This window comes from Gallinula chloropus, assembly GCF_964237585.1.
Source record: "Gallinula chloropus genome assembly, chromosome: 7".
NCBI classification, from domain to species: domain Eukaryota; kingdom Metazoa; phylum Chordata; class Aves; order Gruiformes; family Rallidae; genus Gallinula; species Gallinula chloropus.
Window position 1 is genome coordinate 24,180,647 of NC_140092.1, and position 27,354 is coordinate 24,208,000.

At 40.5% G+C, this 27,354-nt stretch overlaps 1 protein-coding gene across 1 annotated transcript in view; it reads right to left on the bottom strand.

Moving 5' to 3' along the window:
* Positions 1-2,293: 2,293 nt before the first annotated feature.
* NSD2 (nuclear receptor binding SET domain protein 2) overlaps positions 2,294-27,354 on the bottom strand; it is a gene marked incomplete at both ends in the record, with an annotated part of 59,833 nt that continues 34,772 nt past the window's right edge. Inside the window, 14 exons of the mRNA XM_084266963.1 lie at positions 2,294-2,562; positions 3,495-3,699; positions 4,625-4,731; positions 5,092-5,233; positions 7,053-7,169; positions 7,265-7,534; positions 7,794-7,897; positions 8,338-8,543; positions 9,312-9,468; positions 10,529-10,708; positions 11,394-11,594; positions 12,623-12,746; positions 13,790-13,921; positions 26,868-26,992. Coding sequence (XP_084123089.1) covers positions 2,294-2,562; positions 3,495-3,699; positions 4,625-4,731; positions 5,092-5,233; positions 7,053-7,169; positions 7,265-7,534; positions 7,794-7,897; positions 8,338-8,543; positions 9,312-9,468; positions 10,529-10,708; positions 11,394-11,594; positions 12,623-12,746; positions 13,790-13,921; positions 26,868-26,992 — 2,339 coding nt within the window. The remainder of the gene's footprint in view (positions 2,563-3,494; positions 3,700-4,624; positions 4,732-5,091; positions 5,234-7,052; positions 7,170-7,264; positions 7,535-7,793; positions 7,898-8,337; positions 8,544-9,311; positions 9,469-10,528; positions 10,709-11,393; positions 11,595-12,622; positions 12,747-13,789; positions 13,922-26,867; positions 26,993-27,354) is intronic.

Below are 27,354 nucleotides of genomic sequence, written 5' to 3' on the forward strand. Positions count from 1 at the left end.
ACAACTAAAAAAAATTTAACAAATTATAAAAGCAATGGAATGTAAAGGTAAAATTTTATAATAACTTAAAGGTATTCGTATAAAGCCTTCCTTACATGGTATAGTATTCAAAAATGGTCCCAATGACATCAAATTCCTTCATTTTGTTTAAAAGCGATGAGGACAATCTTTCTGCTTTATTACCTATTCTCACTTTCCTCCCCTCACAAGTTAACCTTAGAGAGAGGAACATACATAATACCATTTTTTGGTTTTGATTTCAGGCACAGGCCAACGCTTCAGTCCTGGCATAACAAGTATCTATAGCAAAAGGGAAAGTTTCCCTCAAAATCAATTAAGAAATCTTCATTTCCAGCTTGTGTGCAAGGCTTGTCATACCACTTTAAAAACATGCAAACACGTAACACTTCCCCCTAATTTGAACTGTGCTATTTTTTCAAAATTATTTGAAAAAAAAAAAAAATAACCTTCCAACAGTGTTTATAAAAATTGTTGAAAATACCAAAGCAGTCTGGTCACAAAATAGAAACAAAAGAGTTGGGGATAGGGCAACGCTACATTTAAAACCTCATTCAATTAATATCTTCTAATAAAACCAACGTTTTTACGTGTTGGGAACAAATGGGGATTTTGGCAATTCCAAAAAATCTAAATCTGCAATCAAACCCCGAAGAAATACTTTGGAAAAAACCCCCATACACTTTCATGATATAGCAAGGCTTCATTTTCAAAGGGGCTACACAGAGTTTCTGCACTATTAAAGGCCAACTAAGCTAGAACATACACAAATCACTAAATGGACGTGAGGGCGCACACTGTGGTTACACGGGCTAGGTAACAAGGGCACAAGTCAAAACTCACTTGCAACGCCGCCTAACCACACACCAATGACATGCACTGGGAAGAAAACAGGTAAAGACATTTTTCTTTACCGTTTTTTCCTAGTTCTAATATTTATCTCCACCAATACTAAATCTCGTATACTTATCCCACTGCAAGTGTGAGGACCCAATGGGAGCAAAGAATCCCACATGGCTTTGCCGACGCCGCACAGCAGTGGTAAGACAGCTGAGAGCAGAGCTCGTAAAAAAGTGAAGAGCAATTTCAGTCTGCCAGGTCAAGTAGCCAGTTTTTATGGGAACTCTATCAAAAGGAACAGAGTCAGCCTAAATTTCACATTTAAGATTGTTTCTTACGTGCTTCTTCAAAGGACTGGCTTTTTCACTTTTAATCAGTTGCTTTGAATTTAGCTTTTTTGCACTTCAGTCAAGTTTCAGCTCCTGTTTCGTACGTGGGTTGGGTTTTTGCTTCTTGGTGGGCATTTTTTGCATGATCACAACGTTGCAATGCTTGGACTCCAAGCGTTCCAAAGGAATGTTTGCCTCTGCAATTTTACTTGACGTTAAGGAGGGGGGAAAAAAAAAATTTGAGTGATTTTGTTCAAATGATAGGTTCTGTAAGATTAATTCTTATTAAAACACAAAAATCCTGGAGTATTGGGCCTAGATGGAAAGACAGTAATCCCTTTAAATCCAGACTTGTGCAGCTTCTCAAGATCAAGTTGATTCTATTTCACTAGACTGGAATACAGGAAAAAACAGTATAGAAAAAAATCTCTTACAGAATAAGATTTCCCCTCTCTGGTACAGGGTGTGCCTTTCCCACCACACGCTCTGTTTCTGGCTGGAAGGGTATGTGAAACCACACTTCTTTACAAAGGATGGGAGAGCTATTTTGTAAGAGGACAAACAAATCATCATGTGTGCGGCTACAGCAAGATAAACACCTGGGTCATGAATGGCATTCAAGCACTTGCTCAAAAACACACAAGGCAAGCGAATCTCATTGGGACCACAGACCAAGCCATTTCTTACTTAAAAGGACTGGAGAGCTAACAGCTTCTTTCAAGGATATACTATTTTAAACATCTGTTGGTTGACAAATACTACCTCAAAAACCTACGTTTACGCCTACCTGGTTTGATTTTAACCTACCTCCAGCCTGAAACTCTTTTGGAGGGAACCTTTTACATTCGTAACAATTCAAGTGTAACTGTAATGCTGAGTAATAAGTTTGGTTTGTCCTGAAATTTTCTGAACTATGCAGTTCGTTATCAGTGCAGAAGCAGCAGAAGACTGCTGTGGTTGGCTCAGTGGATTTATAAAAACAAAACAAAACAAAAAATTCCCCCCCAAGTAACCTTTACAGAATATATGTAAAATTGTGTCCTTCCCTGGTAATATTCACAACTTATCTACAAGATAGTGTTGGCAGCAGAAACTGCAGTCCATGATTATTTGCATTCAGCTCTCATCCATCTGTTCCTCTGCTTTCTCTTAGGCTTCAACTTGTTCAGTTTTTTGCGGGGTTTCTCAGTCTTCTGAGTTTCAACAGAATCCACCCCAAGAATGTGTTCAGAGCAGCATAACTGTCCATTTAACATAGAATTTAGTACTGTCCCATCTTGGTGTTCCTTGCAGAAAGAATTTGGGCAGAAGTGGCAGAAAGAGACGGAGGGTTTGCCACAGACATCACAGTGGTGCCAAGGACACTCCCACTTCCCTGTGATCACAGAGAAAGAGAAAGAGTGTATCAGTGGGGAGTGAAACGTGTCATCGTCGTCCTGAACTGAAGGAGGTTTGTGCTTCAGCAGCTGACATGAACAGAGCATGACCTCCCTGGCAAAGCAGGAGGAGACAGTGACCACCGTGGCCAACATTAGAAATCAAAATGCTACCTTCATACTTCTAAAGCTCAACTGACAGCAGTGAGTAGCACACTTGACACGCCCTCATCTGAATACAGCAGTCGACTCCAGCTAGAAGAAATCATTTGGGCTTTACTCAGTAGTGTTTTACAGAGCTTGCAGGCTCCCAGAGTATCGAAACGTTGTCACCTGCTGCCCACCATCACAACGCTCACCTGTTTAGTTGCACGCTTTCCTCGGGGATGGCTGGTGTGCTATACCTACAGGCACTCTTTGGTCCCAGTGTGTTTTACCAGTCATTGTTTTACTTGTTTCTGGGACAGCAGGCTTGGCTCGCTTCGCTTCTTCATATCCCACCTGACACGACTGACTGTGGAACCAGGTAACTCCTCTGGTATCTGGCACCACAACCTGATGTCTGCTGCCCTCAGCATGTTCCTACTCGCTTTATTCCAGATGCTGCTGCCAGCTTTTTGGCTTGAACTCAACCAGTCTCATGCATTTCTTAGGTATCATCAACTTTCCTGTGACAGGGCCACAGCGTTCCTACCGAGTGATGTACTCAACGGCCTACACTTGTAAAACCAAAGGCTCATTTTGCCAGAGAGGCAGGAGAGCCATCACTGTATGTCCATGCTCAAGAAGAGCTCCTACATGACACACAAAGTTCTCACCATACAAACCCAAGGTTTTCTAGATGACACAGTCAACAAGGTTTCAGTGCAGTAAGTTCCAACTTACTTAAATACCTCCACAAGTTAGATATTTAAGAGGCAAGCTGACTCACCAAAAGGACGCTTCACCAAACCAAGGCAGGAGAGGTGGTAAGCTTTAGTACAAGATTTCCTGTCACACAGCACCAGCTGGCCTCCGTCGCCACAACGGAAACAATCGTCTTCAGACACTTTCTTCCCCTCGTTTTTCGTTCTGCGTCTCCGTGTTCTCTTTTTGGTCTTTTTGCCTTTTTCTTCTGAGGCATTAGTGGAAGAATTCTAGAAGAGTAAGATGCCAATCTGTAAATGCCAGTTCTACAAAGGAAAAATATTACACGACCTAACAAAACTGCACGCAGGCAAATTTGTCTGGGTCCAGACCTGTCAGAGTGCCTGTCTTGTGTTGATACAAAAAACCCATGCTGACCCTTGTAAAAAGGCATCTTGAAACAGATCTTGTCCCCACAGTGCCTTCCTACTGGAAAGTTTCTCCACTTCCTTATGACTGAAAAAAAGTCTTCCAATTTCCAGCCTAAACAACTGACCTCAATTTTATGGAGGGAATCATCAGGCCATTTCTTGACATAATTTGGTATCATTTTTTCTCATTCAAAACTTGCATTTTTTACTCTATCATTCAAGTGAAAGGTTTTTAACAAACCTTAAGAAAATATTTTAAAGGTTTAGATGGGAGAAATATAAACTGCAAATGTCAGAATATTCTCACTGGCTCTAGTTAGGCTCATTCTCAGGCAGTTCCTAGCTCCTATAATCCTTCCCCTCCTTCATACTTCAAACAGGAATGTGAAAATTATTCCTTCTGCAACCCTTTCTTTTATATGCTTCTGATACCAAAAGCTAGGGCCAGTAGCTAGCAATATTTCTTATTCAGGACCTAGTGTAATTATATCCTTATAGGAGGAAGTGGGAGAAAAAAAGATTAGGATGTTCCCAAATGTAGCCTTGCATGCTGTACCATTTCAGCACAAAAATGTATTCTTTAACATCAAGGTTATCCCTGGCAAAAGATTGTTTCCATCTTCCCAGCCAGGGAAGTGTGTTCCTCAGAGAACAGCCAGCATCTGTCCAAGCAGCATTAACCTTTATCATAACATGAAACTGGCCTGCCAATGCATATCCCAAAAGAAAAACAAGGCTAGTAGTTTGACAAGACACCGTCAAATTCTCTTGACGTGTAACTTACCTTTGGTCTGTCCCCAAGAAATCCACTGCAGTTTGGGGCACCACATTTGCAGACGGTTTTTTCATTGCCCAGACAGTCAAGGTTGTAATTAAAAGTCAGCTCTGTTCCTGAAGTGAGGTAAGACAAACGCTTTCAAAACGAAGGACAAGGTAACAAAGTCTATCAAAGTTATTACAAACAAATAAAGATTTCATTATCTGCCTTCTCATTCATCACTTGCTTGCTGATCTATTTTCATAGCTATATATACAGAAGAGAGAAATACGTGCCTGTACACACCCCAGAACATATATATATATATATTTTCAACATCTTTCTTGTCCCACTCCTGAGGGTTATTGCTGTCACTTGAAGAAGAGATGCAGAAACGCTGTTTGAGAGCTCCATAAAAACATCTGCCCCCATTCGTAACCGCGCAGCAGGGTTAACTTAGGGAATGAAGACAAACCCAGCAGAAGCTGAAATACCTGCAGGAATGTCACACACAGCGAACAGCCCGACGCGAGTGTCCCCATTTACTGTCCACTTGAGAGTTTCGCAGTTTGGTTGGCAGCTGTGATTCATGAAGCGAGAGTAGTTTCCCTTGGGGCCAGCATCGATAATACGGTCCTGGAGATCAAACCAGCAACAGAATCAATGTTTTATCTCCCCACTCAGGGGAAAAAAAAATAACCAAACAAAAAGGTCCATAGATAATCTCAGCAGTCGCCCTCAAAGCAGCCAAAACAGCGCTGCTACCCAGAAGCACAGAAGCAAACCGGTGGCACATGTTGTATTGGGAACTGTAGTGTCTCACGTAGCCTGGAACGTGACACTCCCAAAGCAATACTCGTGCTCTAGCTCACGTTTTCCCAGAACTCATCTCAGCCACGTGGCAGGATAGGTGTTCTTGTGAGCACTCTGGTGGTCATGTTAAGAACCCCCTCCACAAAACCTTCAAAACTCAAACTCAGTCCAATTACCTTTCCATTTGCATCCATAAAGCTGTGACGCATTTACAAATACTGTGCTTTATGGTATTTACCATGTCACTGCATGATTACTTGCAGAGATTACCAGTTTCTCAACAGCTTTCTTTCCCCAAACCAGCCTAGTTTAAACAAAAACAAGCTCTTGGTAAACTAAAAAAAAAAAAAAAAAATCCCATCTCTACACACAACTGCCTTTTAATTTCTGTCTCCTCCAAGCATACCAGACATTAACAAAAGGAAACAAAGTCTTAAAATAGCCAAAAAGAATTTGCAGGGCTGCTTAAGACAGCTCTACTTATTTATGAACAACTACAGTTTCCTTTTAACTCGTAATTTATAATGCAGATGCATGATTGTTGTGACTTACGTGCACACACACCCAGCCTCTCTCAACTGCACGTACAGCTCATCCTCGTAAAGGTACAGGCACCACAGTGGTAATTTATTTATATTTATCACTGAGTCTAATACACGTTCAGTTTGGACATTTAACACACTGAGGGTGTGCGTCAGTTTAGTAATGGGGTGAGAAACTGAAGTGTTCAGAGAAACAGGGTTTCACAAGAACTCCGGTGCGGGAACCCCCATTACAGGGCTAATGAAGGCAGCAGCTGTGGAAATGCAGAGCAGGACCCTCTTGGCACAAAGAAAAGTGATTTGGACTGAAAAAAGACGCAAGACTGACAGCCAGCTCGTGCTTTTCTCCTAAGTAGCTGTGTGGAGACTGAAGCAATACAATACATACATACATACGTGTGTGTACATATATATACACATATATATAAAAAAAATCTATTGCTCTACTGACTGGCTTCTCTGCTTTCTTCCCTCCTCAGGAACAAAATACTCAAGAGGTGTACACAGAGAACCACAGATGCTGGATTAATTTGCTGCATCAATTAATCTACTGGATTAATTTGCTGCAGAATCAATTTGTGGAGCGCTGGCTGGCTACTAACGCAGAGTGCTTTCAGAAAACAGTTTCTACAAAAGTACGAGCCCAGTTTTGCTATAAACAGAGGGACAGACAGCTGCAGAAAACGATTAAATGCCCAACAGAGGACACAGCCTCACAACTATATCCCACACCACTTTTAAGAGAGAACTTGTTGAAATTTAACTAGAAGGATTGCTAACTGTAGTTATTTCAACTGTACCATTAAGATTTCCCAAAACTTTGTATCTCCTTTTAAAACTAGGCAGATAAATACTTTTGCTCAAGCAACAATACACAATTTATAGATATTAATATTTACTTTATTATATTCCACAGTTAGAACTAATGTGGAGAGAGAATATGAAGCAAGCAGGCAAAGAAGATACAACACTGTGAATATATGAAACTGCGACATCAAGGGCAGCAGGGTGCCCTACCAAGGTAGGCAAGAGAAGGAAGGGACATCAAAGTAACGTTATAATTAAACACAGGGGGGAGGGAGGGAAGTAAAATCCCCTACCTTATCAATAGTAAGCATATAGAAGTGGGTGATGTCGTTTTCATGCGCATATTTTATCCTTGCCATACATTCCTCTTCATCAATCAGCTCACCAACATACTCATTCACGAACTCTCCCTGAAAGATACCCAGTGTCACTAGTAAAGCGTATACCAAACCCACAGAGGACCTCCCAAGTCACCACTTCCTTGCTAGGCAGGAACAATTCCTACCTTTTTAATGTCCCTCTTGGCCACCAGACCCCAGCCTTTCCCGTCGGTTTTGATGATCTTTGTCTCGGGGTACTGGCGCTTTGTAAAGCACTGGTTTTGGCACCGCTCTCCCGCCGGACAAACTTGAGGATGGCATTCGTACATCAGCATCCGATTTAGGCACTCGGAATCAAAGCCACAGGGGTTTTCATCTGTGGGTTTGCAGTTGCACTTGGGAATCTCAGAAATGTCAGCAGTATATATCTGCACTTTACCACAAGGCTTATTGACCTGAATAATACAGTAAATAGTTCAAACGACACATTTAAACATTTGAAATTATTCTTAAGAGTTATTACAGTGGTTACTAATTTGTTTTTGCCACTCCAGATGTTCCAGTGGAAGCAAGATTTCATCATCTCATGACTGTAAGAGCACAAGTACCAGCACATCATTACAGCCATTCCTCCCCATCTCACCACTCAGCTCTTCCTCTCCGGTGCTGGCATACACCTTGGAGGATATCCAGTGTCATTTCCTCACACTTTACCTTAATGTGCTTGTATGGTGGAGGTTTACGTTCACTTTCTTGGGATTCTTTGGCTTCTCGCTGTAGCTTTATTTCTCGAAATCGAGCTTCAGCTTCTTGCAAAGCTAAAAAACATCCTTGTATCAACAGAAATGCTAGAAAAGAGGATTACTCCCCCCAGGTTGACTTGGTCATTCCCACATATGTTAAAGATTCATCTTCTACTTCCTACTCCCATCATTCAATTTGGTTGCAAACAATGTTTCTGGAGTGTTTGTGCTCTTAAATATATCAACTCTGCTTTTTCTTTCCCCCAGTTACACTCACTGTTTCCTTTGAGAAACTAAAAATAACCAGAAATCATTACAATTAGATGCTAGTCTTTTACAAGCCATGAAAATAATGCTTTCATTTGAAGTCAGTCAGAGCAACTGCTGCCCAGGACACAAAAACAATTTTTAAAATTCAATATTGTAAAACAACTGTACAAACCAGACTCAAGGCTATGTGTGAAGAAAAGTCAGGCACATCGCAAGGTTATTTTTGTTTACTTTTGGTTACATACCATTCTTGAAGACCTTTCCAATTCCTTTGATCCCCTGGTATCTACTCCCTCTGTCTCCCTCCATATAAGGGAACACTCGTGCTTGGTGAGTCCAATAGTAATCCTTAGAACCAAAGAAAAACACAGGAAATTCTCCAATTTCATGCTTCATTTTCTGGATATTTGGGGGAACATTTTTGGGATGACAAACTTCTGCAGGCCACCACCTAGCACAGAAGGACAAATAAAGAAATAGAGCATTTCAGTCAAGCTCTTTCCTGAGAGACAGTTTTAACAAAATGGCCCTTAACAGCACTTAGTGATTAGTATTTCTTATTTCCAAGATCCAAGAGGATGCAAAAATCTCTCCTCTTCCCCACTTTTCTTTAGGAAAGGAAAGCCCAACACTCAAACTTTTGCTGGGCTGCAGGACAAGTACCCATCTAGAGCTCCTTGCAGCCGGTTAGCAGGAATACGTCTCTAACAAGACCTGCAATCACTGCAACTGCCAAAGATGAAGAGACGGCTGATAACAGCTATTAATGCTTTGATAATAGATATTAATGCTTTGATAATAACTACTAATGCTTTCTAGAATAAACCCCACCCACCTCTATCTCACTGTAATCTCAGTGAAGTGTAAAACACCAACAACCTGAGTGACTTCTCTCCCAGCCTGTAATTTAGCCGATTACAAGTTACGGGGGCTTTATTGTATGGGCAGCTTATCTCGGCAACAGAAGGGGTTGAAGGCTCATACAGCAGAAGCAGAGCTCAGAAGGCTATCAGGAGTCCTGTACGAGTAACACCTTGGTCAAGAACAGCAGGGAAGCTACAAGTCTCTCTCTGAACTTGAACCTTGCCAGGGGATGGGGTCTCTAGTTTGCAGAGGAATGAGATATCTCTGTACAGCAAGGCTGGCCTACAAGAGCAACTGATTTTATGACTCTTAAACATTCCAGTACTGTAAAACAAAATACATCTGCTCATCAGACCTGTAATTTCCCAGTTTAACCCAAATAATATCCTGGAAATGGAGCTTCTTGCCAGCCCTGCAGTCATTGCAGTACCAGCTCCCATCTGGCATTTCGATGTTTAAACAATCTGGGTGAAACGCTGCAGGACATGACTCACAGCACAACAAACTTCCTCCTTCAGAGAGAGAGGGAGAGAGAAAAAAATAATTGAAAAACATCAAGACAAAACCAGAAGGTCTGTATTTCAACCAGGTTCAGGCAGTGCGATACCCATGTGGTAGGTTCAGTTAGGAAATGAAGGGTTAAACGTGCTGGCCTGCAGCAAACATGTATCCTTTAGTTGTGCACAGAACCAAAAAGGTCTTTACTAATTCTGAATGCCTGGCAGGCTGGGATTGGCAATACATACAAAATAACAAGCCAGCTAGAGATAACAAAGGCAGAATAATGCACTGCAGATTATAATTACTTTGTTTTACTTTAATGACTGCAATAGATTTAACATAGTTTAATGTATATTAATATTTCACTGTACACAAAATTTTAACAACAGATTTGCCTCTCTTCTCCCCCCGACCCCGCTGCCCTGCTACAGAGGGAATGATGTTGTTAGTTTGTTCCACGAATTATCAAGTGGGAAGTTAGCTGCAGCTTAAAAGCTGCTGTGCTGCATGTTAATTTGGTAACAAATCAGGTAAACTTCCACTGCTACAGTTTAATCAGCGCTATGCATTTTGTGGCTTTCAATAAGAAATGAATTTATTGTACAGTGTAAGCCAAACCACCCTTAATTAGTAGCACTCCCAGCAACAACTAAAACTGATTCAATTTGCTGTCTGCTGCTAAACTAAAAGCAACCCTTAAAATATTTATGTTTTAATATTACGTTTTAGCAATAAAGAATCACAAAAAGCTTCAGTACATTGAACTCAGGGGAAAGAACAGAGAAATACTTCTCATTATGTATCTCTAGCAAAGAATTAAATCAGGCTTCTGAGTGCTGGATGAAGTCCAAGTAAAAACATTCTTTAATAAATTATATCTGCAAAAAAATGGAGACTGAAAGACTTGAAGCACCACAAGCCAGCTTGAAGTTATTTCAATATCTAACAAAGCCTAGCTTAAAATGCCACATTTCTAATAATTTTCTATAAACAGATTAGTAAAATGAAATTTAAATAGAAGAATAAAACCTTTTGATGCCACATTTATGAAAGAGCTTTCCATCAGTTTACCTTTTGAACACACAAAGCACCAGCTCACATTGACATGTGCATGATGACTCTTTCCTTTCATGGCAGTGAAATGGTTGGTACAAACAATGCTGTTGGAAGCGATGACTGCACATCCTGCAGCAATGCACACGTCTCCAGCATGGTATGCGACAGGACAGCGAACACAACGCATCATCTTTCCTAGCAAAGCAGAACACTGCCATATTATTTCTGAACAAAATCACTATTTTTTTTGAGCTAAAACCCGCCAGTACTGCCTGAGGTACCCATGTGCACACAAACAAACGCCTGTGGATTCTGTTTTCAAAGCCTGCCTGCCTGCCTTTAGCAACACCACTGAATTAACCACGGTTCTGAGAGAGCCCTGCACTAGGTTTAAAGCTCTGAACTATTTAAATCAGAAGGCTTGAACAAACGATGCACACCAGGGTAGACAAGCTTTCCTCATTCACGTACTTTTGTCTACAGATGTTGCCCAAAGCTAAAGCTAAGCACAGAACCCACGTCTCTGCAGGCGGCGAGCCCGGCTGCACTGTTTGTGCAGTCACAGGTCTTGCCCGTGCTCAGCTCAGCCTGTCTCTCCTCATCATATCTGTATCCTAGATTTCATCCTCTCTTGAGAAGAAAACATGGTTAATCACAGATAATTGAAAGCTAGTTGAAAAAGAAAAAAAAGAAAAAAGAACAGAAAGTAAATACTAATGCTGACTAAAAATATTCCATTTTTTTAAAATTCTGAATCAATCAACAGTCCATGCATGCCTGAAAAACTGCAGCTAACAGCTATTAGATGGACAGATTCCTTACCTTAACATACCAATAACAGACTTAACTCATCAGTCATAAAAATGTAAAATGAAACTACCTTTTGAAATTCGTGGATGTGAGGGGTTACTAACATGACAACTTAGGCAGCTGTGGAGAGGACATCGAAACCCCCTGTTCTCAAACACAGTAAGATGAAATTTTTTCACACAAGCTTCATGGTAGAATTTTCCACAGTGGGATACGACACAGCGTTTCACATCTGCCTTTCTCTCCTTACACACAAAACAGGTATGCACACCTAGTAGCAAAAGTAATAAAAATCATGTAACTAAATTTTTCATGCAAACATGTGAATTTAAAATGCTTCTGTTGTGAGGTTTTCTGACACAAAGGGGAGTTGCCTTCGTTGTGTTTTGGGTGGGGGTTTTTTTATTAAACAAACTGAAGTAAAATCCTATTATTTATTTGATGCAGCAGTCTATTTAACTCTTTAGTGTTAAATACTAATTTGCTCAGATACAGACACAGTTAAAATGCAAACCCACTGCAGCTAAAGTGTATGCACCACCCAAAGCCTCACCTCATCTGCTTTTACGTTCTTAGTTACAAGCCTCAGTACGCCAGGATGACCTTTGAGGGGTTGGGGTTTTTTTTAAAGCAATGAAATAGGATGAAGGGTTGTCTGTGATCCTGTGAAATTTGAAGTAGTTCTACAAACCAGAGACAAGCATCCACTAATCTTCTCTCTGGACCTCTTGGAACAGTTTGGTTTTGAAGCAGCCTTGCTCCAACAAGGTTTACCATAGGTACTGAACTGAGCTTATGAGCAAGAACGCAAATCTTTTACGTAAAGTTTTAAGATTAAGAAATTCCAAGCAGTTATTATAGGATTAAAAGCAAATAAAATTAATAGCAGTAAGGTAGTCTTTTAATAGGAAAAGCAAGAGATTGATATAGACACACAGAGGACTGAGAAAGGACTTGAAAACCTTGTTGCTTTTTTCCCCCTTGGGATTTCTTAAGTCTTTGTGACAGACCATAAATCTAATCTGCATTCAGAGAGCAAATATTCTGCAATTACTAAACCAGTGGAATTCAGACTAAATCAGCCAAGTTGCAGCAGAGTTCTCACTGAAGACAGTGAAACACGGCACACTTAATGCTACTATAAGGAACTCCCACCCTGCAGTCACCAAAGGATGAACATGGTTTCTCCAGAGATACATATTCTGTCCAGGAGTATTTCCTAGAACAACATATGGGAAAACTACAATTTCTTTTGTTTTTCTAATTTTTTTTTTAGTTAATAAAAAGGGACAAACTTGCCTGATGTACATTCACTACATATGAATTTTCCTGCTGGTCTTCCAGAGAGCCCAAGGCAGCTTACATGAAAAGCTCGATAGCAAAGTCCTTCACACAGTAGGAGATCACCTGTTTTTTCACACAGCTTTTACAACACAAAGGCATTGAATGTTAAAGAAAAGTTCATATGTGGAAAAAAATGTTTTCTTTATTCCTTTTCATATAACGCTCCTCAAAAATCTCTTTTCCCATTGTTGAAATCAGATTTAACAAGCGAAAGATAATTTTACAAGCATCATCCCATGCCCTGGCTTTCAGTTGAAACAGGTAACTGAGTCATTAAACTGCTAGATAGAAATATCACTCATAGAACCAGAGTTCATGAGTACGTACAATCTGACAGAAAAAAGGAAAAGAAAACAAAAAGTTTTAAGAAATATTCCCCGAGCACACTGATGCATCTGAGTAGGGTTAAAAAGCATCCTGATTTTCCTTTTCCTTGGCAAAAGGAAATTAATCTAGGTGGCACGACGATACTTCCAGGTTTGAGTGGTTAGCAATGACACATGCATAACTGAAAATGAACCCAACAATAATGCTGGCTGAATTTAAGGGATCGGCCAACAGTTAAAGATAGATACACCCTTCATCGTCACTACGTACAAGAAATGGGAATATAACTGTGGAAACGAACTTGATCTGTTCGTTTGCATCGTGCTGTCATTTCATAACCTGAGAACTCTTTTGGAATAGTTGAAGAAAGCTTTTTGCTTTCAGTCAGCCTGCCATGGGCACGCTGCTACCGATGCATCACTGCCAGCTCTGCTGAGCGCAGAAGCACAAAACCCACCGGGTTTCATTAAACAGGTAAGTGAGCAGCTCTCCTCAATTACTGAGCCAGTCATCTGGCAACACTCCTGCACTTATTCTGAGGTGCAAATTATGCTTAGCTCACAGATTTGGAAACTCAAGCAGAAAGGCTAAGTCACCTATTGGTCAAGCAAAAAAAATATCAATTTAGGAAGGCTGAATTCCATTAACTGGCATGGGACCCTCATCACTACCACACATCTCAGGCACACAGGATAAACCTGTTTCTGGCCTAATATTGTCATTTGTATCTTTAAAAAGGCCTTTTCTAGGAAACCTCAGAAAACACGGCTCGCTGCCCCAGCTAAAATCTCTCACCTGACACACATATTCTTTCTTTGTTCCTGCTCCTCGCTCAGATTTTTTGGATGATATAGACACTTCAGTCTGAGTTTCATCAGCACTTTCATAGGGAGACTCTGACCGCTCATCTCCTTGGCCATCGTAGATCTGAAGATTAAACACAGGCGTTAGAGGAAGCAGTCAGGTATCACGTACGGTCACTTAGTACAGAGCATCAACTGAAGGAGGCAAACAGACTGCAATTCCAACTAGCAGATTTAGGCACACTCTTTTGGTTTTGCCCCTTTTCCCTGCTTCCTCCTTAAAAAAGACTTGGTTAAACCCAGAGTATGCATTTGTGGAAGTCTCATCAAAAGGTCACCTATAACAATCGTCTTCCCCAACTCAACAGCAGCCAAAACAAAGCACCAAAACGTTGCAATAGGACATTTTATTTATTCTTCGTTTGGTATCACAGTTCACTACAAGTGCCCAGCCAGTTAGCACAGGGATATCTTCAAACCCCTCCATTTGATGAACACGTGTTTTATGAGAGAGTAACTTTGTTTTAGAAAGACACTTGGTAAATTCAAGCTGCATATGAAAGTCTCTGACCCAAATATTCTCCAAGGAAGTGGGAACGGCTATGTAGAAGAAAGGAAGAAAGAAGCTTTCTGAATATGTTTAAGGAACATTATAGCTAACAATGAATTCAAAATGCTACAAAGGACAGCCCTGTTATGGATAAATCTTAAATAACAGACAGAGAGATACTAAAGATGGGAAGATTTTTAAAAAAAATATTCATAATTTACTTTAAGAAAAGCACCCCAACCCAAGTAACATATTTAAAACAAAATGCAGGGCAGTTTTCAGTTCAATAGGATTTAGGGAAGGAATGGCCAATGGAGTCATTTGCCTTATCTCAGGGTACACCAGAAGATGCAGAATTTCACTTTGTTGCCCCCAGATGATGCTCGGTGAATTGTCTTTCACTAAGTACATCCTCCAGGAGACCACAGTTCGGAACTGCACAAGAAACCTGTCACTTCTCTCTGGGCTTTTTCTAGTCATTATTCACATGCATCATCAAAAATAGTGCCTGATGTCCCCTTTGGGTTATCTAACTGCAACCCACAGATGGTGACACCTTCTCCAGGTTTTTAAACTATATTAAACACCCTTTGAAACCAGACATTTCCCTCCTGTGGAAGCATGCTGCAATTAAGCCCATTTCAATCCTTTTTGTTAAGCCAGAACACCCTCTTAATTTTCTCCCTAAGGAAAAGCATCAAGAGAATTTTGGTGGGCTTTCTCTAAACCTTATCCATATTTCAAAATGGTTGGTGAAAAACCAGACATAAGAACCGGAGGTAGTAGCCCATTACAAGCCTCGTAAGTACAACATCCAAAGCAAACCAACACACTACTCTTCTTCCACTGTCTAAGGATCTCCCCAAGTACTGAAGGTCACTGTAAATTGCTATGGTACTCAAAACGAGATCATTTTGCTGAGTGCTGTTTGTCAGGATACAGACACCCTATGCCAATGAAGACTCTGCTTTCTGTTTTCAGACTTACCATCTCGTATTTACCCACAGCCAAGCACCTTTTATTAAATGTGGCCCAGTCTACCGAGTAACGGAGACAGCTACGTGCAACCTCCCTATCAGACAATCTCCATGCAACGATCAAATTCATCAGAAGTGATTTATTTTTAAATCAGAGAGGAAGAAATGTAAAGCCAAACCAGGTCTGGCATTAGCCTTTACCAAATCCCTTTAGAAACGCTGGGTTGGAGCAATTACTTCCCACCGTCGCTGCCAGCTCACTTGCACATATCTCTATTTAACATCTGCTTTTCCTTGACCAGGTCTAAAAATATTTTGCCAACTGGATCAGATTGATGGTGGTTGTTGGGTTGTTGCTTGGGGTGGTTTTTCTTTTTTCCCCTGGATTACTTGCAAAGGTTTAAATTCGTTTCCTCCGTGCAAGCGCGTACTTAGCAAAGCGACTTATACCTACGCTTCACCTATGAATACTCCTGCAACTGCAGCGATTAGGAGATTCCGCCCATCCATTTCAGAAGATGAAAAGAAACTGCATGTAAAACCCACTGCTTTGGCCAGGCACCAGGAAACCTCTGTGCCCTGGAAGGGGCTGTGAAACAACACCCAACGCAACCCGAGCGCCTGGCCAGGAGCGGCCAGTTTGTGCTGGGAAGGGGCAGACAATGCCAGGTAGCGTGGGCGCTGGGCAGAAGCGCCACAGCGTTCTCCCTGATGGCTTAAGCTCAGTGCTGCTCAAGCTATTGCCACAGAAACGTTAATTAGTATAAGCAGTGCGCTGCTCTAATGTTTCTTGTGCCTCATTATGCTCCTGTTTCAACAAGCCAAAATTAGTCATGTTTTAGGAAAGAGACAAAGGAAAAACAAGCCGAAAGGTCTTACATCCATATTTCTTTTATACTTAAAACCGAAAGAGTACGCTTTACGTTTCAAGCCAAGCAAGTGGCCTTATGTTACCTTGGGGCTACAGTCTCCCATCTTTTCCCCACATCACAAAGTACACCTAAAACCCCAAGACAAACCTTGTGCAGCACACTGTAAGAGTTACTATAGTCCTCCCAGCAGCAAATGCTCGAGGAAATTCCCTCGGCTCACTACTTTGGAAGGCAGAGCAGACACACAACAAATCCAGTGACAAACATGTCCAGTCTCAAGAGAATAAGGTTTGTTTCCAAGCAATGGTTTCCCAGCTTCTCTTCGGTTTATATATTTGTCCAACGTTCAAATGAAGGATGCAGATGCCTATATGGAAAAGTAGCCCTCTGACAGAGGACAGTTTTTCAGAAACCCCTTAGACAGAGGCCGCAAAATTCCAGTTGTGCCCACAGGTCGACAGCCACTTTCCTACAGAACTGAGATTTTGCAGCCTCCGAATTAATGCACCAGCCCTTCATTTAAATGAAACGGGTACTGAGCCAAAAAGGAGCAGTACTGGCAAGAATCAAACTCTACATCACAAATGCAGCCACGAACACCGAATTCTGTAAGCCCATTCAAGATAAAACTTGGCAATTTACACCTGCCTGTAGATCAATGCTGCATTTCAAGCATGAATACCAACATACATGGCACGAACAAAACACCTTCAGTTCCTCAACCATATGGCTACCAGACTGAGGGTATCTTTCAAGACCTCTCCTTCATGGCTGTCTGGAGCCTTGCACACTTCACAAATCAGTGACCATCAGCTTTGCACTCTGCTGATGGGCCTGGATACCTGCTCATGGCTGTTGCAAGCCCTCAGAATCAATCTATTCCTAAGAAGCTCAGCAATACACTTCTACTGCTGCAGAATGCATCTCCTGATCGCTGCTACCACAACCAAAGGTTCAGCTGTCACATCCAAGAGCTGCCTTATGTGTAACCCATGCACAGCTCACATCCACCCCACCGTCATCTGAAGAGTTGCACACAGGCTAATTTTAGGGGGCTAATAAAGGGGGAGGCTGGCAGATTCCCTGTTGTAAGAGGGAAGCATTTTTTTCAGGATAATGAAGAATTTGACCCTAATCTTATCTTTTTTATATCTTACAGAAAGGGAAATGCTTCCTACCTGCCATCTCCCCTTGCAAAGAAACCCTGTTCTACACATCCATCTTTTGGGGAAGGGGAAGCTCCCTCAGAATTCAAACACTCAGCTCCTGAAGTTACCCTAGAATAGCTGATGGAAAAAAACAGGGACGTAAAATACATGCTTCAGGCCTGTGCAGAAGAGGCTGAGACAACCTTCATCCAACCCTTCTCAGAGAGGACTTTGAACCTAATGACAGGCAGAGCACGAGATGGCTGGGAAAACTATTTGTACCCCAGGCAAGCAGCACGAACAGGCTCTGATTCACCAAAGGGACAGTTGAGTTTCACAATAAAAATACCTGTAGAGAAGAACAGTCACTAAGTAAAGATGATTGACAAGACGATTGCTGGAAATCAGTTCACACTGAAGTGAAACGCCACCACCTCGAAAATGAAACATAAGGCTTCTGTGTGCTGTTAACGCAGCTTTCTGCAATGGAAGGTCTAATAGTTCATGTGCAAGTGCCCAAATCATGGCACTCAGTAAAATTGGGGGTGGGGAAAATTGGGGGTGGCTGCTTTTTTTAAGTGTTAAGTTACAAGCATAAATCTTTCCCTCCTGATCCTGCCAGAGCTTGTCTTGTCCTTACTTCTGTAATGTAATCCCCTTAGCGAAGCAAATTGCTTGTAATTATCTCTCTAATATTCAGGCCAAGGTTAAAAGTAATCAACATTTAGATCAGTGGCAAAACCTGTTAATTAGCAATTTGTAGCTGTTGCCGGTTTGCTATTCTTTCTCTTTCATATTTCAATTTCTTATTTCTCATAAAGGTAAAGTACTAGTTTGAAGTGGGCAAGTTTAAGGGGAAAAATAAGGCAAGGCTGTTCACTTTGGATTTATGGCAAGTGACAAGGTTCTGCAGTGAAACTGTACCCGAATTCTGTGATCGCCTCCTCTTTTCATTAGCAATTAATGGTGCTGCAACACAGAAGATACCCTTCCTCTGCTGAAGTTAGTCTCATTGCAAGCACCATCCAACTTTACGTTTTACCCATTAGCCAGGCTTTCCTGCCCACCTCCCTCAATTATTGAGCATCGACTCTATTTTGGCAAGGACTTGCCTGCCCACACTGTGCTGCCTGAACACTGAGCAGCCTGGTGCAGAAAGCTACTCTGGCTCTTTTTACTGGCAACTGCACGTCTGCAGACACAAGGGAAAGGGGGAAAAAAACTGGCCTAACAACCAAATCACAAGGAGCTTTGCTCTTCGTTTGGGCTGGGCTGGAACTTACTTCAGGGATTAATGAGGTTCAGAACACTGTTGCTCACAGACGCGACAAATGCACGGTGAGAATCCCAAGGCAATCGCTCTTTTCCCATGTGTACCAGGTATTATTCACCACTCACACACGTAAGACCCGAAGGGTACACGTAAGGACACGTGACTGCATTTCTCTAAGCTCTCTGTAGCTCTGTTACTGGAAAAGCACTCGTTACTGAGTTAAATCAGGACAAAATTTTGGCATCTCTGTAAACTCTCTGGGTTTAGTATTTAGCTTTTATCCACAAAAAGACTGCAGCAATGTGTTATTAGTTTAAGAATCGGGCCTACTAATCTCAAGGTATTTTGATAATTCATTTTATACAATTTCAACATTTTTGGGGGGGGCAGCAGTTAGCCAGACCCACAATGGTTCAGCATACCAAGACCTCGTATCTCCAGACTCTTTCTAATCTTCTTTTGAACTGATGCTTGTATATGCTAAAATTCCCTGCTCACAACAGCCAACAGAAGCATTTAACGGATTCTCTCAAACAAAACGGCGACCTATTTTTAGCAAGGCTAACTAAGATTGCTTACACAAGCAATCTTCAGCATTAACTGAATGAAGACGCTTTGCATACTGCAATATTTGGTTTGTAAAGCCAGATTACACCAGCAGCTGCCACTGAATGCTGAGCAATTGTTTAATTGCTGGATGTAAGGATGACATTTACCTCTTCTCTTTTTTAACCACTTCCTGAACTACTCCTGCCCATTTTGTGCAAAAGGAAGAGACAATGTGCGTTGAGACGCAAGGACTGTTTGTGGAATAGTGGAGCTTCCTTCTCATGATCATGCTGAATAACTAAGAATTTGGTTTTGATAGACCCTGCTGGGCTGGCTAAGGAAAGAGAAGGAACGGTGTGCAACCCTGCTCCCATTTAAAGTAAGTCTTAAGACTTTAACAGTATTAAAAGGAATTGAGTCAGCTATGTGCATTTTGTGAGTTTATGTGTTTCTATTCTTAACCATCTTTTCCCTGAAGCTCCCTAAAAAGATTAAGGGGGGCAGGAGGATGATTTTGACAGATGCATTGTGTACAAAAATCACTTCTCAAACCTTTTCCCACTGCAAGATTTTCCTCAGCTGCAACACCGCGTTTCAGCAAACTGCACAGTTCACTGCACCACCAGTCAGCGTGTTCCAGGGTGAAAGGACAAGCACTAACTAACACAGGGAAACATTTCACACACCATTTAGTACAACTGAGTGTTGAGTTCAGTTTTTCAACAATTTTCAAAGCATTTTTTTTTGCAACCAGGTACCTGATTCCAGTCTCAGCCACACACCTCAGCAGAAATGCGAGAGCCAATTCTTCATTCCCTCTGGCTTTAAAAATTAAAAGAAAAAAAAGAAAAAAAAAAAGAAGAAAAAGAGAAAAAGAAAGTTGGATGCAAGCTGGCACGTACAGTCAGCTCGCATATTTCTAGAATCACATGGGTGAACTCTGCAAATAGCATTGTTAGTTCCACATCTGGATGGCTGAAATTTCACTTGGAAAAAAAAATGAGTTAAAAAAATAGGTACCGACAGACTCTCAGCTGGCATCCAGTCATACTGATATGGGACAAGAAAGGATTGCCTGGAATTAAAAAAAACTATCCTCTGTTTTAAAACAGCAGGTGAGGATGAAGTGAAATACTTATGTGCATATTTGCTCCATCCACACAGAGGAAAAAAAAATGTAACATTTTCTATTTCTTCTCAGACAGCTCCAAAATCAAACAGTAAATACCAGTGCCAGCAAACCCGTTACACTGTAAATCCAAGCAAAAATAGCTGCAAAGATTCTAGGTCTGAAAAGAAATGGCTGGAGTCATCCAATCTGCAGCCCAAGAACTGAAGGAGTTACCATAGCAAGAACATAAAATGCTACTGTTCTGCTTGTCAAGACTGGCCCTCAATCAGCTGTTGACTTATTACACATGCGTTTTGTTTTAGGATTAAGTCTTCATTTTAAAAAAAAGATAACCTGTAAAAGCATTTTTGCTGGCTTGATGTTATCCTGGGGATGGAGGGGTGGAGGTAGTGCCTTATTTTCTTCCCTGTAAGTACCTCCTGGCTAAAGGGTGTCCTAAAGGACTGGAATATCAATATTTGTCGAGGCAAAACCTCATGCCTCACGGAGCAGAAGCAAGTTTCAAATGCTATTCATCGTGCATTAGCAACTGCAAAGTGAACAACATTCACACTTCTGGGCTTATCAGCTTCATGGGACTTGTCCTCTCCTAGTGCCAACTCAGGCACGCTTTCCCTGCTCAGGGTTTGAAGGTGCAAAATTAATTTTGAAATTTGAGTGGAAAAGCTGCTAACGCTTCTGCACCTGCGTGCCCACACTGGAATGGGCTCCAACGGTTACTTCTCACCCAGGCACACACCTTTCCACATCTTCCTAGCTACCAAAGTGCAAGTTCGATTAAAAGAATTTCCTCCTTGGAAAACTCACTTTTTTAATTCCTTCAGTCTTAAAAAAACAACTTCTGTTACTCCAATACAATCAGTTAACAGCAGTTTTTAAGCATTAAGAATACAAGCTTCAGTCTTAGTCATATTCGAGACAATGGTGCTCTCCCGTCATGCTGGGCTCAACCAGCAACTAAAGGGCAAATTTTTCCAGATCTAAAAAAAGTTAACCCTCCCACTTCCCCTGGTTTTACTGGAGCATCTCTCATTTTGTAATTCTGGCTGCAGAACATCAACTGGGAACAAAATCCACTACGCATACTCATTTTAAAGCTCGGGGTATGTGACATGCGAACAAAGCGTGGCTGGAAGGTATTTACTTTGCTTTTTCGTTTGGTAGGCAGGTCACCTCCACAGCAGGATCTGTAAAAGAAAGGGCCCACACAGAGTGGCCTATCACCCCCTCAGAGTTGCCTTAAGACACTCACTGGCTGAAGTGGAATCCTCTCTCCAGTCATCTGCTATCTTTAACAGCTACATCACCTCTTACAAGCATGTCAGAAGCATGTTTCCACGACTTCTGAACGCCGCTGGCTATTAAGTTTCACTCTGCTTAAAACTAAGGACGCTGCTACAAGCTCAGACTTCCTGATGTGACGTTACAGCCAGCGATTGCTACACCACAGTCATCCAGGAGGAAGTGGTCCACTCTGGCCAATAGCTTTCTCTACAAAGCTTGGAGTACGTATGTTTTGATCAGCAAACTCTTTAGTCTTTCCATAGAGAAATACCAACTGCTTTTTTCTTAACAAAATCTCAATGGCTAGAGGGCTGTTTTGGTTTTGGGTTTGTTTTTTTTGTTTGTTTGTTTGTGGCTTTTTTTAAATCTAAGCACAGCTTCTATATAAGAGTAAGTCAATAAGCAACATACAAACATCAGATCAGACTGTATTCGGAAGACAATCTATCGTGCACCCACACGGAGACAGAAAAACTGACAGAGCCAATTCAGGTACAGTTAACATTTCCTTTATTTCAGTATAAGAATTCCTGAACTGAATGAAGAATGATATTTTGGCCCATACTGCTAGACTAGATAAATTCTTTTAAGTATACGGTGCCACAAGTGTACACAGTACTATAATAGCAAAAAAGACGGCCTGGGACAAGTTTCATTTTTATTATTAGCAGGAGTTAGACGTTCCAGATAAGGATATTATGCATTTCTGAATTTGCCTGGAAAGTTAATTAAAACTCTGAGAACATTTAAAAGCATAATAAAATTGCCTAAAGATACCCATGATACTTTGGTAGGGGGTGTGGAATAAAAACCTACATCGTGTAAACATTCAGTAAACAGATTCTCTGCACTCTGAAGCCTAATACACAAGATGAGAATCATTACATATGAAACTTAATTTTCTACACAGAACGAGCTGCCAAAGAACAGGAGTCAAGCCTAGAACTTTTTTCCATGTCAAAGTAGAAGCATTGTAACAAAACCATATGATCTGGTGTGTAATGCAGGTCATTTCAATTGTTAGAGGCTTTTGCAGAAGTTTAGCAAGAAACCAGTCCAATTACTTGCAGTGTTCCACAAAATGTACCCCTGACTGCTTACTGGTGATTTGAAACAGGAAAAAAAAAAGCATCTATAGGCATACAGAAACAAACACAGGAAACAACTGTCTGCTTAAGTCAGAGATTTAAAGTAACGCTATGTATTAAAATATCCTTAAGTAATCTTTTGGAGAGAAAGTGATCTTTGAAGGAAACTAGATCAAAGTGCTAGAAGCACACTGATTTTGCTTAACACCCTGCAAGGTTCCCTTCAACTGGTTTCTTTTTTTCTTTAGGGCAGTAGTCTGTTTAAAGTAACATAAATTCCTTTCTTCCTTCCTGCTTTTAGGATCTCGAAGACAGTTATTTTTACCTTCAGTAAGCGTGCCTAGAATATTTTAGTTGCATAGGGTACTACAACTAGACTCCAGGGTTGATAAATGGAGCTGACGTACTTTTTTAGTTCCAAGTTGTACATCCATGTCTCACGACTGCCTTCTCAATCAGTACCTTACCTTTAAAGAATTGTACGAGTTTTCTCCATTGGTACATGCCAATACCCATCAAAAAATGCAGATAAACCAAACCTGCCTTGAATTGGCAATAAGAAAAAAAGAAAATGTTTAATATACAGAAAAAGAGCAAAACTTAAGGCTTGCGTTATTCTAACTTGCATTATCAGGCCTTGGAAACGCAAGGAGCTCTAACCAGCAACTGCACTTTGTTTTGACACTGGACGTGACAGAAAGAAAGAGTTCTCCCTAGGGAAGATACATGGAACCAAAGACAAAAGCAACACCTTCAAAATCTGTCACAGGCTTCTTTAAACTGCCATCTGCTGGTCAGCTCACGGGGCACCAGGGTGCGAGGAATGACAGACTAGCTAAGAATTCAGGCTAAAACAATGTTCTTTATTTTGTCCTTTCTTAGGGGGAAAAAATTTCAAAGTTACAATTTCTTTGACAAAGTTCAGAAGGAGCATCTAGATTCTGCAGCGTACTACGACACTTATCTACCCAATTTAATGAAGCCAGCCAATACCCACAAAAATGGATTGAAAAGCTAAAGCAGGTATGTTTCATGCATGCACACAAAGTGTGCTGATAATCAGCAATAATGGCAAAGCCTTTTTGCTTTATTAAAAAAATACCGGTTATACTCTACTGGCACCTACTATGTTACTGGGGATTAGAAGGCCAAGGTACAAAAAAGAAACAAGAACACAGTACCTGTATTCCTCCTCACAAATACCATAAGCTTTTGGATGCTTACACCAAGTCTAACGTAGGCAGACTCAGAAGTGTTGGGTAGCTTTCTCAGAGCTGGCCCTACCAGGTCCTCATTAAGGATTAGATTTTGAACACAATCATACTTCACATGAAGGACTGGAGGAAATGACTACTGATGTCAAGTGCCCAGACATAAAAATGAAGTATTTTGTTCCGAGATTAAATGCAGGTATGAGATTTACTCATTAATGTATAAACACCTTACTGCTTCTGTCCATCTGTCTCAAAACAACTTCAAAGCCTGATTATTTTTTTTGAAGGGAGTGAAAGCATTCCTTTTAATCTGTCAGGTCCATAAATGTTTGTCCCTAAGGCAGAAGTCCACACCCCCACACTCCTGTCTCTCCCCCCTGTAAATAATATACTGAAAGTAACTTATCAATTGAAAATTTGGCCGCAAGTGATACTATTTCAGGTAAACCTGATTAAAAAATATCCCCAACAACAAATATACAAAATAGTTTTAAAAATATGTCAAATAAGATGCATCTTTCAAACAAGGAAAACTTCCCTTCCTACTGAACACACCTTTCCCAGAACTAAGTTGCAATGGCCTGGCATAAGGTGTGCAGTGAGCAACCATCCTTGACAAGTAACAGTCATATTCAGGTTCCATTCTGGAACCAGCTGTCCACAGATACCATGGGGAGGAAGAATGGGGGAAAAAAAAAACCAACCCAGAATCCATTTAGTATTGCTTGTGGAGGTGTATGTACTTGTGGAATATACAGAAAATTTTCTATCTTTGTTAGACAGCATCAATGTCAACATTTAGAAATATCACAGTGAAGATAGTAATATAAAAGTTAACCAGTAAATGTATTTAATGTTGAGAAGAATTGCATCCTATTCAATTGGCTGAGCAAGGCTTTCATCATTGCATGATTGTGTTTGGTTTTTTAAACTCTTTCCCTTAACCCTCAGGAGAAGGTTTCTCTCCGGATGACTGCTCTCAGGGCACACACATATTTAGCTATTTAGACAAGTGCTTAATAACAATACAAAAAGGAAAAAAAGTTTTTAAAGCCATCCACACAATCCAAAATTTATCTTTCCTTGTTTTGCAAGATCAACAAGTTCAAAAACACATGCCTGGTTTGTATTGGTTTTGGTTTTTTAATTTAAAGGCAACGCCGCAGGAAATAAAGTGGGTCCAATCCTTAGTTGGTAAAAGTTCAGATCAGCGTAGCTTTAAACCATCTAAGGATCTGGACCACCAATCTACTCCCTCTTGCACCCAGCCCTGAAAAATCTCTGTTACTTTCTATTATGTTGATTTGGATTGTTTTGATATTTTAAAACCTTTTAAACCTTTGAAAACAAGCGATTCACTTTCTGGTTCATGTATCTGTGTTTGATGAGCAGTGTATTAGGTTAATTTCACTCACATACTCAGCTACTGCTGATCAGCAAAGGAAGTTAAGAGCTAAGTTTTCAAATTTCCATCTCTGCCTATATAATCATATCCCTTCTTTAAAAGGGAACTGTTAAGTGACAGCCCAAAATCCTACAAAAATGAGCCCTTTCTTGTGAAAGATTTCTGGAGATTTCATTTTTTAAACAAAGTAACCAGAAATAGAAGAATCTTTCTCCTGAGATAAAAATATTTAGAGATGCATATTTGGAGCCAAAAAGACAGTAAATTCCTTAAACTCTTCTGGCTGAACTGATGGTCCCAAACAAAAACAGGCATCAAACAGCAAGTCCCAGCAGGAAAGCCAAAGCAGCAGAAGCCAATAATCAAGGGAGCCTCTCAATCAAGAGCACAAAATGAAACAAGTATTACTTTACTTGACCCCTTGCCATGGATGTGATTTCCTGCAGGACTTCCTTTACTTGTTTCATTGGGGTGCAGGTGGGAGACTTAGTTTTGGTTTCATTTTTTGGTTTGTTTTCTTGGGTTTTGTTGTTGTTGTTAAAATATTTTTCCAGTTACAGTAAAATAAAGTCATTGACACACAATCTTTCTTCTCCCACCCAAAGATAAGGCATTTACTGAACACTGTCTAGATATTTTAAAACTGCATTCATTTTACTCTCCAAGCACCTCATGCATTTGTAAGAGATGAAAGAGTCTCTAGGATTGCTGGTGTCCTACTCCCTTGCTAGCAGGCAAGTATTTTTTCTACAGCTTTTATAATACAAACTGCTTGAAGCTGTTTGTCTATGGATATTATTTTACTAAATCCTACCAACTACATTTCTGAATCCGCCTGCAAAACAGCATGCACACTTCACCCTCATGATGCCACTCTTTGGCTGATTGGTTTTAACAGCATAGATGTCTTGGGGAATGGGTTAATGGATTGTATGAATACACTTCTGGTACATACACTTCATTTATTGTATGTCAGCTGAGAAGAAATACAGTTCCAAATATGTAGAGCTAAGACTATGATTAGTAAGTATCAAAGAGATACACTCTTCACTGCCTGTTTAACTCTACTGGGGATGAAGCTATTTGCATCACAGAGAAATAGCGCTTAAACAGCCTGAAAACTTAATTTGAGCTTAAAGGGGCTCTGCTCAGAAACCTGTCCAGTTCTAGATCAAACAGAGGATTAGGAAACTTGCTTCAATATAAAAGCTATGGCAACATGACAATATTGAGTTACATAATGTAACTAATGTAGTACACTTACATAAAGTCTGTAGAAGAAAATACAGAACACACTGGCATTTTACTTTGCCTCTAATAGAAGGTTACAATTCTAAAACTTTGTTGGTAAATACATTAAAAACCACAATAATATCTCCACGTCCCCAAATCAGAGTTCGTATTACAATAAATGAATTTGCAATGCACACGTTAACAGGTTTCACAGAGGCCAGAACTGTAACTTGTCTAGAGCACCAACGTTAGAGAATTTGCCTTTGATTTCTGTTTTTAAACAAGATTCACACCTGAAAAATTCTGTAATTAAATGGCTGTGTGCAAACACCACCTTTTTTTTACCTCATTCTCAGTTAAGGAAGCTGAAGGAGATGAACTCTTGCTAAAAGCAAGAGTTGAAGATTCTGCTGCTGAAGCCCGATTTCGCTTCTTCAGAGGTTTACATGCATCAGACAGATTTTTCGTTGCTGTAAAATAATTTTGGTTTACAAAGTGAAGTTTGGAACTTGAAAACGTTATCTCCCTGAAGCCATTTAAAAATATTCCTTCAGATAAAGGAAGGAATGATTTAGGTAGGTCTTTTGAGCACCTACGTAAGCTGAGAGAACATCAAGCTTCTGAAACATGTTTTGGCTTGATTTTAAAAGTAAAGAGGTTTCTATTAATCACATACGTACAACGAAAGGCTAGGAAATATTTTCCCCAATATTTTCTGGCTTGTTTCCATTAAAATTAAAATTTCTTGTGACTTATGACCTCTTTAAAGCAGAGGTAACAGTTATCCCCTCAGATAAATATTAGAATGCGGTGATCTCATCACGATCTGAGT